We start from the raw sequence: 19,213 nt of genomic DNA on the forward strand, positions 1-19,213 counted from the left end.
TCTTGTTCATCTAAAACATATGGAGAATGGTTGTTGGAATTGAGTATGTCTAGTTGAATGAAAAGAAGGCCCAAGGGAGACATGATAGCAGTCTTCCAATATCTCAGGGGCTGCCCCAAAGAGAGAGTCAAACTATTCCCCAAAGCACCTGAGGGCAGGACAATGGGTAAAAGCAATGGGTGGAAACTAATCAAGGAGAGAAGCAACTTAGAACCAAGGAGAAATTTCCTGACAGAACAATTGATCAGTGGAACAACTTGCCTCCAGAAGTTGTGACTGCTCCAACACTGGAAGTTTTCAAGATGATGTTGGATAACCATTGGTCTGAAGTAGTGTAGAGTTTCCTGCCTAAGCAGGGGGTTGGACTAGAAGACCTCCAAGGTCCCTTCCAACTCTGTTTATTCTATTCTATTCTACTCCATTTCATTCACTTAATTATTAAATTTATATGCCGCCCGTCTCATTGTCAAGCAACTCCCTCTCTATCACCAAGCTCTCTATCACTTGGACCCCTTTAGGAAAGCATTTGCATAAAAAAAGTGAATCAAATCAGGTATTCTCTCCCCCCCCCCCCAGCTTAAATTTAGCACTGAATTCATAAACCCAGGCTTGTAACCCCGTATTTTTATTAGTCTTTCTTTATTGGGATTTTCCAATTGTGCAATTTCCCCCCTTTCACAGGCCATGCTTGCCATTTGGGTTTCCCCCGCCTCATTACTGCTTCTCCCCCCCACCCCCAAAAAGAAGAAAATCGGTATCCTCCCCGCCAAAAGGAAAAGTTTAGAAAAAGTTGAAGCAGAATTCCTCTTGCGACGGCCTGAATTTAAAAGAGGAAGGGTCTGTCGATCTGAGAAGCTGGGGGCTGACAGCGAGAAGGTTCTGGAAGGTCCTGGAAGGTTCTGGCTTCTTCTGCAGACTTTCTGAAGACTTGGCTTCTCTTCTTCTGAGTCTCTTCGTTCACTTCTGTGATGTGAGCTGCTTTTGAAGCTGAGAGGGGTGGAAGGATAGAGATGAAAGATCAACGCAAACACTTGGCAAGGCTGATATTTGCTATGCTCTGTCTACTCTTAGTATTTGCCCTGAATTGTCTTCCTAGCTCAACTGGTTGGACTGTTCTGACCGAAGCTTCCAAGAGCATGAAGCAAACTCCTTGTCCCGACAAAAACCCTTTTTATTAATTTACTGTATATTCTGCTCATTCACATCCAGCAAAGTCTTTCGAGGGAGGATTTACAGTCACAAGACCTTCTCTGGCTTGGAGAGCGGACAGGCCAATATCTGCAAAACTTGGCAAGGAGCCTCGGAGAGTCACGAACCAATTAAGCGAACTAATTGTCTCCTGCAAACTCCACTCGCCTTTCGCTCCTCTTTTTGCCCCTCTGGGAGGGGCAATTCATCGTCCACCTGTGGCCTTATTCCTAAGTCGACCCCTGTTCTTTAGCTGTTCCCTTCATCTGGCCACTCTGACACTGACACGCGCACACTGGGAACAGGCTCCAGCTGTTCTTCTGCCTCACTGATATCTGACTCTGAAGGCAGCTGATAACTGGCATACAGCCCTGGCCCCCTCTCTGCCTCCGACACAGAGCCCTCATCAGAGCCTTCCCCAGACTCCAGGACTGGCCCAGATTCCTCCCCAACCTCCTCACTGTCTGAGTCTGCCGCCAGCTCTTCTGGCGGGCCCCTACATGGAATCTGTAAACTGAAAATAAGCTGGAAAACTGGGATTAAAAAGAAATCTTACCTGTTTGCAAGAGCTTCAGCTGCTTCTGCCTTTCCTCCGCCATTTTTGCTCTGTAGTCGCCAAACATCAGGCGCATCACTTGACGTTTCTTCGCCAACACTGCTTTTTTGCTACGCAACGTCTTGATGGCACGGAGAGCTTCCTCCGCTGGAAAGAATAGAATAGAATACAGAATAACAGAGTTGGAAGGGACCTTGGAGGTCAGCTAGTCCAATCCCCCCCCTTGCCCAAGCAGAAGATCCTACACCATTTCTGATAGATGGCGGTCCTTTCTCTTCTTGAAAGCTTACAGTTGTCGGGTTTCTGAAAGCTGCCCTAATTAATTCATGAGCCTCAAGCCAAGTTTCGAAAGAAATCCAGTCATTTGTTAGGACACCATTTCGGCAATACCCCATTGCAGTCAGATCTGACCTCATTAAATGATGGCTGAACTTTGCCCCCGTTTCTTCCCTCCCCTCGGTTTGTGTCATAAATCACATTCTCCAACGAGGTGCACGCCTCACAAGCCTGCTGTAATACTCTCGCCGAAGGTATGCATGGAATGCGCTCCCCCCCTTCCTCACCATGGCAACTTGATAACAGACATGCAATGCTTTGAGTTGACACCGGTGATGAAGCACCCACAACTTCCGAAGGCAAATTCTGTACCATGGGTTGATTTTTTCAAATTTCTCCTCATTTCCAGGTTGAATCTCTTCCTTGGTCAGTTTCCATCCATTATTCCTTGTCTGGTGCTTTGAAGAATAGCTTGACCCCCTTCCTCTCTGTGCAGCTCCTCAAATATTGGAAAACTACTACCATGTCCACCCAGCTAAAACTGCTTTACCCCTTCACCCCAAAGGATCCTTGGTCCTTCCTCAAAAGGGACTCGAGGGTTGAAAGACGTTATTAATTTTTACTCTCATTTCAAATATTTTTAGATTGTTTTTGTTAAGACTTATACCTTGTATTGGTTCTGGGAAGTTGGCAGGGGGGAAGGTTGGGGGGGATGTGGGGGGGAGAGTGGGAGGGAGGGAAGTAAATATTTGTAACTAAATTAGGCTTGGGGGGGTGTTGGGTTTTAAAGCACTATGATCATACATGTATACTGTTTTGTCTTATTTTTTAAACAAGGAGCAAGGTATGTTATGTATATTGAAATGGAGTTATAAATGCCATCAACACAAACGGAGCTTGCTCAGAAGCTGAAATACCCAAGTGAATGAGAGGAAGAGTGAGAAGCAGAGGAGAGAAGTAAGGTAGGAAGAGAGGGATAGAAGAGAGGGCAGGGGGGAAGATGAGGAGAATAAGGAGGATGGAAAGGGGAGACGAGAAGGAGAAAGGAAGGGGAAGTAGAGTAGAAAAGATGGAGGGAAGAAAGGAGGTAGGATAAGGAGGAGGCGAAAGGGAGAAGAAAGTGTTGGATAAGGCACAAATATGGTGTATGGAGAGAAGAGCCAATAATTTCTTTTTTGGGGAGAGGAGCTGATGGTAAGATGAATTGATGTAAATTCAACAACACAACATGATATTGGCTATGTAATAGTATACATGTGAATATGTTATGGAAATGGGAAATAAAAGTTTCCATATGAAAAAAAAAGGGACTCGAGGGTCAAGGACATGGTTGATGTCAGTACTTGCAGCAAAAATACGCCTTCAGATGTCCTATAGTGACTGTCAGTTCATTCACAACGCCCATGTGATTCAGTGAAGAGCTGCAGTGATTTAACAACTGTGTCAAAAAAGGTGGTACAATCACTCGCTTAACCACTGCCTTTCTGAGCCATGGAAATTCTGGTGGCCGTAAGTGGAGGACTGCCTGAATACATATTTACGGTGATGCAAAATTAAATACGACCTACGCTTTTAAAACCCGCTGAATGGATAAAGGCAGCAGATCCATTTTCTCCCCCAGACAAAATTCAGAAAAGGGAATGGGTTTGGTTGAATTGTCGTTGTTCGCTGCCTACCTCTGGATCTGCCGTTTGGTATCTCAATGTCATGAGATTATTGGAATACGCCCTGCATTTTAAACTCTCCTTGAGAGGATGTTGACAATCCTGGAAGGAACATCCTCAAAGTAATAAAGGAACCAGGACTGCCCCATTGTGCAATCAAGGTCAATGAAAGTGAGTGTAAGCGATTGGGAAAGACCTCAATCCAAAAACAGGAAGGAAGGACTGCAGGAACAAGACATTCCTAGATAACGGAATAACGGAGTTGGAAGGGACCTCTGAGGTCTTCTAGCCCACCCCCTGCTCAAGCAGGAAACAATAACATTTCAGACAAATGATCGCCCGATCTCTTCTTAAAGACTTCCAGTGTTGGGGCATTCACAACTTCTGGAGGCAAATTGTTCCACTGATTAATTATTCTAACTGTCAGGAAATTTCTCCTCAGTTCTAGGTTGCTTCTCTCCTTGATTAGTTTCTACCCATTGCTTCTCCTTCTACCCCTCAGGTGCTTTGGAGAATAGTTTGACTCTCTCTTCTTTGTGGCAACCCCTGAGATATTGGAAGACTGCTATCATGTCTCCCCTGGTCCTTCTTTTCATTAAACTAGACATATCCAGTTCCTGCAACTGTTCTTCATATGTTTTAGCCTCCAGTCCCCTAATCCTCTTTGTTGCTCTTCTCTGCACTCTTTCTAGAGTCTCAGCATCTTTTCTACATCTTGGTGACCAAAACCGGATGCATGATTCCAAGTGTGGCCTTACCAAGGCATTATAAAGTGGTATTAACACATCACATGATATTGACTCCACCCCTCTGTTTATGCAGCCTAAAACTGTGTTCTAGGCTACATAATAGGTAGGTTTTCTTTCTTTCTTTCCCAGTCTAATGTGGAGCTTTTCCAGCCAAATACATATCAGGCCTAACACTGCTGATCTTTTTTTTTAAGATGAATCATCTCAAGGTTGCCTGACTGCTGCCACCTGCTGATCCCTACGAGGTTCTTAGGGAGGAAGAATCCTTGTCTAGCATAAATAAACCTTCGATAATCGCAGCCTTGAAATCCATGTGATCCCCCCACACACACCCCCCTTAGGACAGTGCTGACAAACCTTTTCGCACAGAGTGCCCAAAGTAGAATGCATGTAAATATGTGCATGCCGGGACACATGAAACCCGAAGACCAGATGGCCGATGTGCATGTGGGCGCCGGCCAGCTAGTCTTCGGGTTTCCGGCACGGACATGCGCCCCGGCCAGCTGGTCTTGGCAGGTGTTAGAGCACCGGAAACCTGAAGACAGCTGGCTGGTGTGCGCATGCCAATTTTGGGGGTATTTTTCGGCACCCGCAAAGACTAGCTGGCGCACTCCGGAAACCAGAAACAGCTGGCGATGGCGCACATGCCCACAGAGGGGGCTCTGTGTGCTATCTCTGGCATGGGTGCCATAGCTTCGCCATCATGGCTGTAGCAGGTCCCTAAAATCATGAAGCCTTGTTTGTTCTCTCGGGGCCTCAGGTCGAGATGGATGGGAGCCCTTGTTGGGTGTGGTCCTTGTTATTTCTGTGTCCATCTGCAGAGATTTTATCGGGCCCCGTCTTGGTTTGGCTTCTATTGGCTTCGGTTTTTTTTTAGGTGATGTATTGTGACCTGCCCAGAGTTAGTTGGAGTTGGAGGCGGGGGATGGGTGGGCAGGGGGGGCTCAGTTGAATTTAAATAAGCAAACAATTTGATTTCAAGCAAACTCACTCACTCTGTTTTGGAGATGATTTTTGTGTCTTCAGGCCGAGTTCCAGCTGTTCCACGCACCAGTCTACCTCCCTCTTCAATTGATCCTCTGCTGTTACATTCAGGGGGAGGGAAAACGAGAATTAGTTGAGCATGATACTGCAAGCTAACTACACATACACACACATTTTTTTTTCATTTTCAAAACATATAACCACATGTATACTATTACATAGTATACATAGCCATATTACAGTGGTGGGTTTCAAAATTTTTTCGAACCTACTCTGTGGTGTGGCCTCCTTTGTGGGAGTGGCTTGCCAGCCATGTGTTTTCTTTCTTTCTTTCTTTTTCTTTCTTTCTTTTTTCTTCTCTTTCTTTTCTTTCTTTTCTTCTTTCTTTCTTTCTTTTTTTCTTTTTCTCTCTCTCTTTCCTTCCTTTTTCTCGGTCCTTTTTTTTTTTTTTCTTTATCTCTCACTTTTTTCTTTCTTTTTTCTTTTTTTTTTTTTTTTTTTTTTTTTTTTTTTTTTTTTTTTTTATTTCTTTCTTTCTTTCTTTTCTTTTTCTTTTCTCCTCGCTTAAATGTTTTATTTCATTTTCATTTTCAATTTTGTACATTCACTTATTACTGGATATTGAATAATATAATAGTAAGAAAAGAAAACCCCAACCTAAACAACTCATAAACCCAACCTATCGCTTTCATACACCCCTTCTTCCCCCCCCAACTTTCCTTTCTCCCTCCAACAATCACCCCTCCTACTTCCCTTTCCCCTCCTATCTCCTTTCTCGCCTCCTTCCCCTCTCATCCTCCTTACATTCCCCTCTTCCTCCCTCCTTACTTCTCTCTTTCCCTTTCCTCTACTTCTCACTATGGTGTATTCTATTCCTTAATCTATTCAGTTACGCTAAAAAGAAAAAGAAAGGAAAAAGCAAAAGAAAAAAGAGAAAAATAAAAGAAAATATAAAAATCAACAGTATACAGTGTTTTCTTCTGTTCTATATTTGAAACTATATCTTCACCCCACCCACCCACCCCATGAACCCCCCCCCCTAACCCCCTCCACTTCCCAGGTCCCACACCCGGCACAGTTCAGTACCCCTTCACCTTCAAAATATCTTATTACAATAAATGAAAATAAAATAAAAAGAACACTCCGAAAAGAAAAAAAGAAAGAAAGAAAAAAAACAAAAAACAAAAAGTAAGTAAATAAAAAAAACTTAAAATCTTTTACATTATGCTCAGCCTCCCATCATTCTTAAAGTTTAAACAGTGTGAATCATTCCATTTATATTTTATCATCGTCCTTACTTCTTAAAATCTTTTGCATTATGCTCAGCCTCCCATCATTCTTAAAATTTAATCAGTGTGAATCATTCCATTTTATTTTGTCTTCGTCCCTTACTTTCTTTGATATTTACCCCCATCTTCCTGTAAATTCTCCAAAAAAAACCTTCTTAACCTTATATTCAAATATTAGTTTATACAAAATCAATTTATCTTCAATACAGCATCTAGTCATACTTTCGTACTCATCTTCCTACCCTTCATTTCACATCTCCATTCCACCCAAGCCAAATTACATATGATTAGGATCTCTCTCTTCACTTAAAATCCTAAGCTTTTTATGTTATACTTCAGCATGTAAATCCGTAAAATGTGTACCCAAAATCCCATACCAGTTCATTCACCCAAGATCCCTTCATCAATATCCCATCCACCTCCTTTCTGCCACGCTTCCCCCCTCCATTCCTCCCAAGCCACATTCATGCGCAGTTTGGATTAAGATTCAAGTAAATCTTATAAATCCCGTATAATGTTCTGTCTGGAATAGCATAAGCGATTCCTCATCAGTGCACAGCTTTACCATTTACCAAACAGAAATAATCAGTCCAAAGCTTAGAAGGTATTTTAAGAACATCGCTGGGTCTATATTCCTTACTCTTCTGCCCTTCGGAAAGAGAAGGCTACCCTCTCCCTTGTAACCACATGTCCCACTGCTTTGAAAATATGACTGAATCCTCAGTTTCCGCTCTTCTGTCTCTCCAATAGGGGGAGAACCTCCCTCCTTCTTGTAACCAAGTAACTTGCTGCTTGTCTTTCCTTCACCTTGTCCTTCCGTGTTTCCGAAGAATCAGGAAGCCCCGCCTCAGAGTTTTATAATAAATCCCAGGCTTCCGAAACAGAATTAATGCGAAATCTTTGATTTTCAATGTACTGTGATTCCAACTGGGGCCTCCACCTATACTTTATTTGACGATTTCTGATTCTTGGGTTAAAAAAGTGTAACCTTTCCTTGCTTGCAGCATCCGGAGCGGAATTTCTTTAAAGACGAACAAATCATGGGCCATCGATTCGAAGCCTGCTATTGTGAAACTTTTGTGAGATCGCATCTCTGGATTCTTTTGTGAAAAGTATATATTTGTCTCTTGGAAGCTGTCGTTGCTCTGCTATATGCGAATTTTGGCGATAGATTTTTCTAATATTCCAATCAAAATTGAGTCCCGGACCTCCCCGCTTGCTGAAAGCTTCTACACAAAAGTCTGTTTCAGGTTTTCTCCTTTCTTTTCAGGCAGTCCTCTGACTCTTATTGCGATGCCTTTCTGTTATAATTTATCATTGTAAGTTGTGTTGAGTGTCCATAATCTCTGTTGTAAGGCTTGAATATTAGAAGTCAATTTAAAATTAGCCCCTCCAAAGTTTCCAATTTAGTCTCCATTTCTTCAATATAATCTGTCAAAATAGACGTGGTTTCAAACATATCCGCATTTATTTGGGCAATTTTGGTCTGTATTTTATCGCATAAATCCAGCACAAATTCTTTGATTTCTTTCTTAAAGTCATTATTTTTGAAAGAAAAGCTCCTGTGTCAAAGAATCTCCAGTAGGTGGCATAGGAGACAAAGGCAGCGATTTACTAACAAGTTCTTTAAGCACAATCGGGGAGGATTTTTTTGCCTGTTTAGACCTGGGAGACATTATAGATAAAATCTGAAAATAGACAGATAAACAGTGTCTTCAGCTGGTCAGTTCTCACTAAATTATTGTAGATTTTGCTTGTTAATGAGTAGCAGTCTCCGGGGAAATAAGCCAGTTAATTACGTCATCAATCACCAACACAGTAAACGCCATTTTGTATCCCAATTACACAGAGACGTTCAAAGAAAAAACAAGGCTGGTGTTTAGATAGTTATAAAAAAACATCACAGGAGTAAGACCCGCTCGTATTATCTTAAAAACATTTCATGTCCTGAGTGGGGGAGTCGGCTGTCAGGGCTGCAAAAAGGCAGCTGCGAAGAACTGGCTGGAGATAAGAGCTCAGTTACGCTAGAACTCTTCTTCATTCACAGCCCAAAAAAAAGGAAAAAGGGCGGTGAACTACGAATAAATCCTAACACCTGAGCTTCTGCCTGTCCCTTTCTGCCAGAAAGGGATGATATCTATTGATCTTAATTAGATATACAGACCAGAACTCTAAGAGGGCTTCGTTGAGCTCCTCGGCGACAGGCTCCTCCCACAGGAAGTCCCCTTTCTTTCTCTCTCTGTGTGAGTCTGTGTGTGTGTCTGTGGCGGGTTTCAAAATTTTTTGGAACCTCTTCTGTAGGTGTGGCCTGCTTTTCGGGTCCATTGGTAGAACATCTTCTAACCGGTTCGGTAGATTTAACCAACCGTTCTACCGAACTGGTGTGAACTGGTAGGAACCCACCTCTGCCATATTGCATTATTAAATGTTTACATCAATTCAACTTACCATCAACTCCCAAAAACAATTATTGGCTCTTCTGCTCTCTATATACCATATTTATCCCTACCCATCACTTTCTTCTCCCCCACCTCTCCTCTCCCCCTCCCTCCTTTCTTCCCTCTGTCATCCTTCTCTACGTCCCTTCCTCTCTCCTCCTCCTCTCTTCCCTTTCCACCTCCTTTCCCTCCTCCTCTTCTCCCCCCCCCCTCTCCTATCCCTCTCTCCTCTACTTCCCACTCTTCCCTTTCCACTCCTCCTTTCCCTCCTCCTCTTCTCCCCCCCCCCCGCCCTCTCTCCTATCCCTCTCTCCTCTCTACTTCCCCTCTTCATCTCATTTACTGGTGCCTTTCAGCTTTTGAGCAAGCTCCATTTTATGTTGATGGTATTTATAATTCCTTTTCAGTATACTATTTAATTTTAACATATATCTTCCTCTTTCTTTTTTTTAAAAGAGAGAACAAAAACATTATATTAAACCCTTCTGATCAGCAAAGTCAATGGGGAAGCCGGATTCAATTAACCACCGGCTACGAACTTATCGACTGCAGTGATTCGCTTAACAACTGTGGCGAGAAAGGTCGTAAATCTTTCTTGCGAAATACGAGTTCTGGGACAAATGGTACCCGATGGTTAGAAATGAGGGGAAAGGCACAAGATACACAAGACAAGTTAAGAACTGGAAAATATGGTATTAAGAATGTGTGATAGGTAGGAATTGGATTAGTAATTATATAAAGAAAGGCTCAATGGATAGGTAATCTGACTGACTACACATGCCTATGTAATGAATATAAAATGCAATCGTTGTAAGATCTAATCACTATATGGAAATGTCGCACTACGTCCAATGTTTTTAATGTTTATCTAATAAAAACTTTTTTTTGAAAAAAAGAGAAAGGTAAAACAGGGCAAAATTCACTTAACAAATGTCTCCCTTAACAACAGAACTTTTGGACTCAATTGGGGTCGTAAGCTGAGGACTACCTGTGCTGATAAACGACTGTAGACTTAATGTGAATACTTCTGCATCATTGATTACCAGACTTCCAGTTCTTAACTCAGTCGTCTTATCCCACGTTCAACTTGGTCTTTACGTGCCTGTAACATCTCAGCTGGTTCAGATGTCCCTTGACCGCCAAGCTTGTTGTCTCCGCCTCCTTTGTCACGAGTGCTACTTTTGACGGTGGCGGCTTCTTCTTCTTTTTCTCTTAGATGGTCCGCCAGCTGCTACAACCAATTCTTCTGCGGCAACCTCTGTTGAAGCTGTGTGCCAATGATTTTTTTTTAAAAAAAAAACTTTAGTCCTTTGCTATTTTAATCGATAACATTAGATTCACATTACTTTGCATCTCTTTCGCCTACCTGAAAATTGTTTACCAAGGGAAAGAAGTATTTTTTTTATTCTGTGCAATTATTGTTGTATAATTAATGCATTACAGGTAGCCCTCGTTGAGTGCCCACTCGCTTAACAACTTATAACGGTGCTGAACTAAGGGGACTTAGCAATAGCACTTATTTTACCGACCTCGCAAGGATGGAAGGCTGAGTCAATCTTGAGCCAGCCAGGATCGAACTGTAGGCAGTTGGCAGTCTGCAAAAGTAGCCAGAAAGCCACCTCAATTTTAACAGCATCTGTACAAGTATAGTCTGAAATGTAACACCACAAACACTATATATTGTCTGTACTGTTTGCTGTTTGCTGCACGGAGGAAAATTGCTGGGAGCCAGAGGCAGATTTGTTTTCCCTTGTTTTCCTCCCCAAAACCTAGGTGTGTCTTATACTTTGGAGCGTTTTATACTCCGAAAAATACAGTAATTAAAACTTAGTGGTCCCCGTACCTACTTGGGTGGCTTCCAATCTTGGTACCTCTTGCATAGGATGTTCTTTGCTGCGTCTGCTTACAGAGTCCTTCGCATCATCTCTATCAGATGGTGAAGAGGCTGATCTCTCTGTTGTCACCACCGTTTTTTTGGATGAGATGTCTCTCTCTGGAGCTGCTTCTGCTGAAGCTCCGCAGCCAGGATCCACGGCATCACCTGAAGGCGAGGAAGCATCTGGGATGGTGAAATTGAAAGCAAGCCGGGCTGCTGTGTTCCGGTGGAGAAATCCAGCATCCTAGTGGGACCGTTACCAGTAGACTGTTCTCTGGAGCCACCCAACCCATGTTCTTCTGCCGTGATTCTATCCATTTCTTCTGTGGTTCTTTCGGGCAGGACGAAGTTAAATTGGAAGTCATTATCTGATGATGTACAATGAAGTGGACGCTGCAGAAGGGCTGTCGGATTGCTGCTTCCTGTACACCACGCTGCCCAAAGGAAGGCTGTTTCCTTGTTGAATTTCTACCTGCCCGGGCGTCACACCTGCAGGTCAGAAACAGAAACATGGACACCCCCACTGAATTACCAAAGCACGCTCAACCCATCACACCAAATTACAGAACCTTTTAAAGAATAAAAGCCACATTTTATATGTCACTAGCCGATAACCCGGGTGTTTATTTATAGGGGGAAAATGTCAGGACCAAACATAATTTCTCATGTCGGATTTTCCCTCTTACCAGAGGGAGCCTCCTTGTGGAGTACTGTGAAACCATTACCATGGCCGCTCCACTGCGCTCTACAGAAGCCATTTTACGGCAGTACGTAGAAGCCATTTTAAGGCACAACAGGCTGTATCTTAACAGAACACATATCTCTAGGGTGTTAGGGATGTCTTACCCCCACAGTATTTTTTTCCAGAGAGTAACTCATCTGTGTACCAAGTTTGGTTGAAATTGCTCATTTAAGGGGCATAGCAAGTTGGTGAGCCCCATTAGCGTCATATGTCGATGTCTACCTGTATTTGCCTGCTCCTCTAATGGAAGATGAAGCTCCAATGTTAACAGCAGCAAAACAAGCAACCTAAGGCTTCAGCCGATAGAAGAAGCCAGCAACAGCCTTACAGTATAGGGTATATTCCTTCCAGATTATCAATGCCTGAAGCTTTTGCAGAACTTTCCTCCTCTGCTTCCTTATCTGTCTGTTCTGTTCACATGGGCTGACTGCCTCCATTTAGCAATAGCAATAGCAGTTAGACTTATATACCACTTCACTGTGCTTTACAGCCCTCTCTAAGTGGTTTACAGAGTCAGCATATTGCCCACACAGTCTTGACCTCATTTCACCCACCTCGGAAGGATGGAAGGCTGAGTCAACCTTTGAGCCGGTGAGATTTGAACTGCTAAACTGCAGATAACAGTCAGCTGAAGTGGCCTGCAGTACTGCACCCTAACCACTGCGCCATCTCGGCTCTTTTGAAAGCCACATCCCTAGCTGCTAATGCAGTGGCTGAATCTCAGAGAAGACAAGGCCAGGTGTCAGTTAAGGCAAGTGCAGAATGGATGTTTCATCAAAAGAAAAATGAAGGGCTCACTTCGACTGAAGCGATTTCCATCCGTTTTTCCCCCCCAGCAGTCTCAACCGATGTCCATCTTTGCTCCCTAATGTTCATGAAAGGAACGGGATTCTACACTTGTCTTTTGCAGCTGGCCCCCTTTGCTTAATCTTGTCTGAGCTGGTGCATTTCCAGTTGTTGAGCTTAAGATCCCTCGTCATCCGCCAGCAGGGCCGCAGACAGCAGAAATGAAAGCTGTAAATCATAATGTGGGGAAGGTGGCCTCAAGTTACAGAAGGCTGCTCCAGCTGACTCTGCAACAGCTGCGAGGGGCTTTTAAATAGCATGATAAACTGGATGACAGTGTCTCGCTATGGGGGCATTTCATTCTGTAACTTGGGGGTCTTGGTTAGGGACCATGAAATAAAATTCCTTATACCACCAGGCTTGAAATTTTAGGCCTGGATAACATTGAACTATGCAGTCTACGTTCCGACCTAAGCTTAATACACAAGATTATCCGCCATAACGTCCTACCTGTCAGTGACTGCTTTAACTTCAACCACAACACACAAGGGCTATCAATAGATACAAACTAAATATAATCCACTCTAATCTTGATTGCAGAAAATACGACTTCAGCAATAGAGTAGTAAATGTCTGGAACACTTTACCAGATCCTGTTGTTAGTTCCCCTAACCCCCATAAGAGCCGAGGTGGCGCAGTGGTTAGGGTGCAGTACTGCAGGCCACTTCAGCTGACTGCTATCTGCGTTCAGCGGTTCAAATCTCACCGGCTCAAGGTTGACTCAGCCTTCCATCCTTCCGAGGTGGGTGAAATGAGGATCCAGACTGTGGGGGCAATGCTGACTCTGTAAACTGCTTAGAGAGGGCTGAAAGCCCTATGAAGCGGTATATAAGTCTAACTGCTATTGCTATTGCTATACCTTTAAACTCAAACTGTCTACCATGGACCTTACGTTTCTTTAGAGGTCCCTTAGGGGGCAGGCATAAGCACACCAGCGTGCCTACCGTCCCCATTTATGTACTCATTTTATGTGCTTATGGCTGTTTTGTTAGCTTATATTCATTTATTTGTGCCATTTTTCATTTGTCCACGTCTATACTGATATTTGCTTCCTTGTATTTGTTGACAGACAAACAAACAAATAATGTTGTTTGGATCTAGGACAAAGATGAGCAACTTTCAGACGGCTGCAACTTCTACCTGCAGAGATCCTGTACGAGTGATCTGTCCTCAAGCCAAAGGAACCTTTCTCTGCCCTCACAGCACACACATTAAAAAGAGGAAAGGAGAAAAGAAAGCAAGACTTTTTAAAGGGAAGGATCATTGACATGCGGGAGGCATGACAAACCCATATAGGTGATGGCTATAGCAGGTTAAGAACCAAAGACATGGACCCTGAAGACAGATAAACCTCTAGTGCAGGGGTCATCAACCCACAGCTCTGTGGCTCTTTCATCCTTCTGTTGTGGCTCCCTGTTGCTGCCACAATTTTGGGAGAAGCTTCTGGTTGGGAGGTGGGAAAGCACAGTGTCCCAGGAGGAGACTCTAGGGCAAGGGGCGGGTTTTCCGGTCAGCTCCACAATTGATAGGGCTTTGGATTAGGACAGGTAGAGGAAAAAGGACGCCGCCCTAGGACGAGACTATGGTGGGGAAACCGGACTTCTGGTTGGCTCCAGAATTCTGGTTAGGACCTTTGTGGCTCTTTGAGTGTTTAAGGTTGCCAATCCCTGCTCTAGCGGCCTCAACGACTCCTTAAAAGAATGCAAATGACCAGCGTCCACAAAGGTATATATCCTTCCATTCCCCACCATCCAGTCAGAGCTGAAGAAGCTTCTTGGATGAGAAGCAAAACCTCTTCAAAAGAAAAAGGAAGTCCAGTTGTCTCCTGAAAAATCACCTTTGGGACAACCATGACCTGGATGACTAAGAATCTCCATACACATGGAGGAAAGTGTTAGGAATATAATTCTAACGGCTGGGTTGGCAATATATAAATCATGTAACAATGCTATAACTGTTTCTTTAAATCATACTGTAAAATGTGATTGGTTGCTGTTTTCCTCAATCAGCCATAAGAGGGAGCCAGAATGATTATTAGCTCTCCGTTCAGTAGATGCTGGGCTGATCTAATCTGAGTGTTTTTTGGAAGCTGGCTGTTAGAAAGTGCCGTGAGCTATTGTAAGTTTTGCAACTGTTAGCAAACTTTTGTACCAGACTGTTTATATGATACTGGATTATGTTATTTGGATTATCCCTTAAGTGAAAGACATTGATGACTGACTGTCTTATCTGTGTATGACTTTAACTGTTTGATGGACTCTGATACCTCTATTTCCACGAAAGTAAAAGCCTATTTAAACTGCAGTATCTCTGTATGCTGGTTTGTGTGTTCCCAACACAACTCTCACAAAGCTTCGCTGAACGTATTCGCTCTCCGAACAGGGATCTTACCTAACAGAAAGAACTGGGAGAAGTAGCATGAGTGAGTGACTGACACAAAAGGCAAGACCTGACAGCTCACCAGCTTTTGCTGTTCTCTTGTTTTCTTCAGCCATTTTGAGACGGTAATCTCCAAAGACATGGTGCATCATTTGCCGCTTCTTCACAAGGGGAGCTTTGTGGGAGCGCAATACTCTAAGGATGTGCCGTGTTTCATCGGCTGCTCTCGGAGATGAAGAATGTAAAAGTTATTCATGTCATGGCATTACAAGTAGTCCTTGAATTGTGACTAGTCACTTAGCAAATGTTTGACTCCTCGAGTAAATTACAACCCCAGTTTTGAAGTTCCAATGGCTATCCCCCCTTGTGGTCATATAATTGCATTTTGGATACTTTTCAACCAATCCACATTTGCAGTGTCCCATTGTCATGGGACCATAATTTACAGTTTTTGCCAGAAAAATGGCATTAATTTCCTGTGCCTTTGCTCTTCAGCAGGGTTTCCCAACCTCAGAAACTTATGTGTGGAGTTCAACTTCCAAAATTCCTAAGTCAGCCTACTGGGTAGAGAATTCTGGGTGTTAGTCATGTATCTTAGAAATGCTGAGGTTGCTGAGATCTGGCGAAAAGACTTATAAACCTTATAAATTTTTGTTTAGATCTTGTTATGAAGGTATAAAATTTGGATCAGAAGAGTGGAGATGATATGAATAGCAAACAACTGGTTTTTTTTTTGCTTAACTATAATAACAAGAAGGAAATGTTAATGCATACTTGGTGATTATTAACTAGAAATGTCAACATCTTTTAGATTGTCTTAGATTTTAAATTTAAGAGCCGAGGTGGTGCAGTGGTTAGAGTGCTTACTGCAGCCACTTCAGCTGACTGTTATCTGCAGTTCAGCGGTTCTAATCTCACCGGCTCAGGGTTGACTCAGCCTTCCATCCTTCCGAGGTGGGTAAAATGAGGACCCAGACTGTGGGGCGATATGCTGACCCTGTAAACCGCTTAAAGAGGGCTGAAACCCCTATGACGCGGTATATAAGTCTAACTGCTATTGCTATTGCTATTAAATGGTTATTTTGTTAACACTTATTCATAAATTTTTGTTTAGAGATGGTTTAAAGGTAAATCTATTTTGGGCTGTGGAGAGGTGAGAAAAATAGTAAATAATTTTTAGCTAACCACAATAACAACAAAGAAATGTTAATGGATAATATTTAATGATACAAGCAGGTTGTGTTGTACTAGTAAAAATAAACGGACAGAAGCATTTATCTGTGAATTGGGGGGGGGAAGGGAGAGGGAATGTTAGATATCCTTTTAACTGACTTTCTTTTAGAATATGTTATAAAGATGTAAAGTCGTGGCAGATTCATTGAGACTGGAAAAAAAATGCCAGTAGGTGGCTGTGTCTTTAAAACCCTAATTAAATGAAAATGGTGGTATAGTGATAGTAAAATATAATTCTAAAATGTACAATTTAAACTGAATGAAATATCTGATTGTGGAAGAAACGCACGAAATGTACCTGTAACCAATGGATATGCTTTCTACAAGATGTAATGAAGATGATTTTGGGGGGTATTTTCTTTAATAAAAACAATAAAAACTCTTAAAAAATAAAATGCTGAGGTTGAGAAACACTGCACGGTTTCAAATGGGTCCACTATAAGAGGCTTTATTATTTACAACCTACCTTGTTTTGGAGTTGGGTTGGGCGCAAAAGGCCAGTCTCCAGTTGAGTGATGCACCATTCCAGTTCATCCTGAAATGTCGGTTTGGGAGCCTGGATCAATGGAAAATGTACGCATTAAGGGCCAGTGTTTTTTAAAAAGTGATTTGCACATGCTTGCGTGCAAAACTTAAATAACCTTTAAATCCCAATACTGTTGGTTGCGGCAAAATTCCTGTGCTTGCTATATTCATTGCCCTACAGAGTAATTAAAATTGCAGGAGTCTTAATGTTTAGACAGTTAGCTATTTCTGGAACTTTTATACTGCTTTAATCTTAAGCAAATCAAAGCAGTTTGCCACATCTGTTGCCATAAGGAATTCACATCTTACCTCTTCCATTAAGAAAGTTTGCACTTGTTCACGTAAAATCTTGTTATTTTCTCTCCCATTTGCCTAGTATACAAGGTGAAACAAGAACATTATCATGAAATCTCTCTCCCCCCCCCCCATGCCCAACAATGTTTCTACATAACTGATAAACATTTCTGGGAGTGACATTTTTTATATTGTTTGGATAGCTTTACAAAGTTTCTTAAATTTTTTTTTCTATTCCATTTTTCCTTTACGTTAATAACATTGCAGTATGTCATTATGACCAAAATATTAAAACTCTCAGGTATTCAGATCAAGATTTCTTTAAAATTTGTTTTCTTATAAACCAACACGCTTCATTGCTAAACATGATCTGATTACATACATACATACTATACATACATACATACATACACATACATACATAGTGTATTATGAACTGCCCAGAGTCATTGGAGTCAGGTGGCATCAAATCAAACCAAATTATAAACAAAGAAATTACAGGAGGCTCCAGAATGACTCTACTGAGAGCATCAAGTCATTGAAACAGCAGAAAATGAGCAATAAGAAACAAAGGAATCTACCTAGTTCCAGATACTCCGTTTATTTAGACTATCAAGAATTTTGGGGGTCAATTTAGTGCAGTGGGGAAGGAGACTGAGTTCTTGTCAGACCTTAGGCATAAAAACCCAGCTGGGTGACTTTGGGCCAATTCACCTCAAAAATTGTTGTTCTGGGGAAAAACAGCAGTCTTGAATTAACTAAAATATTTAAATCTACTTATATAAATATATTTATAAACATATTAAAATCTAATCATTTTAATATGCCTTTGGGTCCAGTATTTATGTTTTTAATTGTACGCTGCCCAGTCTGTGACTTGACTGGTTTGTAAATTTGATACATAATAAAAAATTACATATGCATACTTTTTTTTTGCAAGAAAACGGAGCTTATTCTCAACACAAATACATTTTTGTTCCAGGGCAATGTCATACCTCTATTTGCAGTTCTCTATCAGGTCGCTAAAATGCAAACAGAAAGGGTTCCACTTTAAAATTAATCCGAGTTTGCAAACAGAATTCCTAACCACCACCATCTTCCCGTATTAATAATAAGTAGTAGTAGTAGTAGTAGTAGTAGTAGTAGTAGTAGTATAGTAGTAGTAGTAGTAGTAGTAAGTACGAAGTTAAGGTAGGACCGAGAATTAAAACAGTGACTTCCTAATATAAACTTAATCTCAAATCATGCACCTGCCGCCCTTAAACAGGGAACCGGCCTGTCGGGCTTTTAATAATCTGCATTTATTGGAAACTGAAATTAAAAGCACGCAAAAGCTTCCCGATTCCAGATCTCATGCCCGACCAGGCCGCGCTCCGTTACCCCTCTCCCCTTAAATTTACAGAGATTCCTCCACCCTCACTCCAGTTCGGACCAATGCGCTGCGAAAGACACTGGGGCCGAAGTCCAGTTTCTTAATTTAACTTTCATGTAAGTTACTCCATTGGGATCCCACCGCAAGCACGAGCAAGGCGGGCCCGGTCCGTCGCTGGACTGCTTCCTCTGTCGCTCCGGAGCTCGGAAAAATCAGTTCCGCCCGGAAGTCGTCCCTTCCTCTGATTGGCTGGCAGGTCAGTTGTAGTTTTGCCCGCAATGAGCTTACCCCCAATGAATGGATAGCCTCTCATACAGTTCTGGAAAGGGCTTGATGTATTATTGAAAACTACTAGTACATTTTCTGATCACTATCTTCACAATGAGGCTGCATGGGGTCCACAGAACATTGCGGCAAAACTACTATTTTTCCAAATATTACATTATAAGTACTAAAAATAATTTTGCAATCTGGGCAAGGAAGAGCAGGTAACTGGTTTTTCTTGGTTTTTTTTTCTTTTGAAGATGTTTTGCTTCTCACCCAAGAAGCTTCGTCAGCTCTGACAGGATGGTGAGGAGATCCTGTCAAAACTGAAGAAGCTTCTTGGATGAGAAGCAAAATGTCTTGAAAAAGACTTCAAAACGTCCAGTTGCCCCCTGAAAAAGCACTTTGATACATCCATGACTTGGATGACTGAGAATCTCTTGCAATAGGACTTCAAGGGGTTGGACTACAATTCCTATTCTCCACAGTGGGAATGTTTTGTTTAAGCTGCCCAAGTCTCCTTGGAGAGTTGATTTTT

General features: G+C 42.3%; 2 protein-coding genes across 2 annotated transcripts; both read right to left on the reverse strand.

Annotated features, from left to right (window-relative positions):
* Positions 1-707: 707 nt before the first annotated feature.
* On the reverse strand, positions 708-5,546 carry LOC116517851 (UPF0488 protein C8orf33 homolog; the record flags this gene model as incomplete). The annotated part of the gene is given in 4 exon segments (XM_032231023.1): positions 708-853; positions 855-987; positions 1,745-1,891; positions 5,429-5,546. Coding segments are annotated over 4 exon segments (471 nt in total), but the record flags the coding sequence as incomplete, so codon positions are not given.
* Positions 5,547-10,300: 4,754 nt separating this feature from the next.
* On the reverse strand, positions 10,301-18,930 carry LOC116517677 (UPF0488 protein CG14286-like). The gene is given in 10 exon segments (XM_032230791.1): positions 10,301-10,411; positions 10,988-11,227; positions 11,230-11,396; positions 11,398-11,509; positions 15,070-15,207; positions 16,687-16,707; positions 16,710-16,776; positions 17,055-17,117; positions 18,035-18,061; positions 18,460-18,930. Coding segments are annotated over 8 exon segments (846 nt in total). The 5' UTR covers positions 17,064-17,117; positions 18,035-18,061; positions 18,460-18,930; the 3' UTR covers positions 10,301-10,319.
* Positions 18,931-19,213: the final 283 nt, after the last annotated feature.

This window comes from Thamnophis elegans, chromosome 14 (assembly GCF_009769535.1).
Source record: "Thamnophis elegans isolate rThaEle1 chromosome 14, rThaEle1.pri, whole genome shotgun sequence".
Classification (NCBI taxonomy): domain Eukaryota; kingdom Metazoa; phylum Chordata; class Lepidosauria; order Squamata; family Colubridae; genus Thamnophis; species Thamnophis elegans.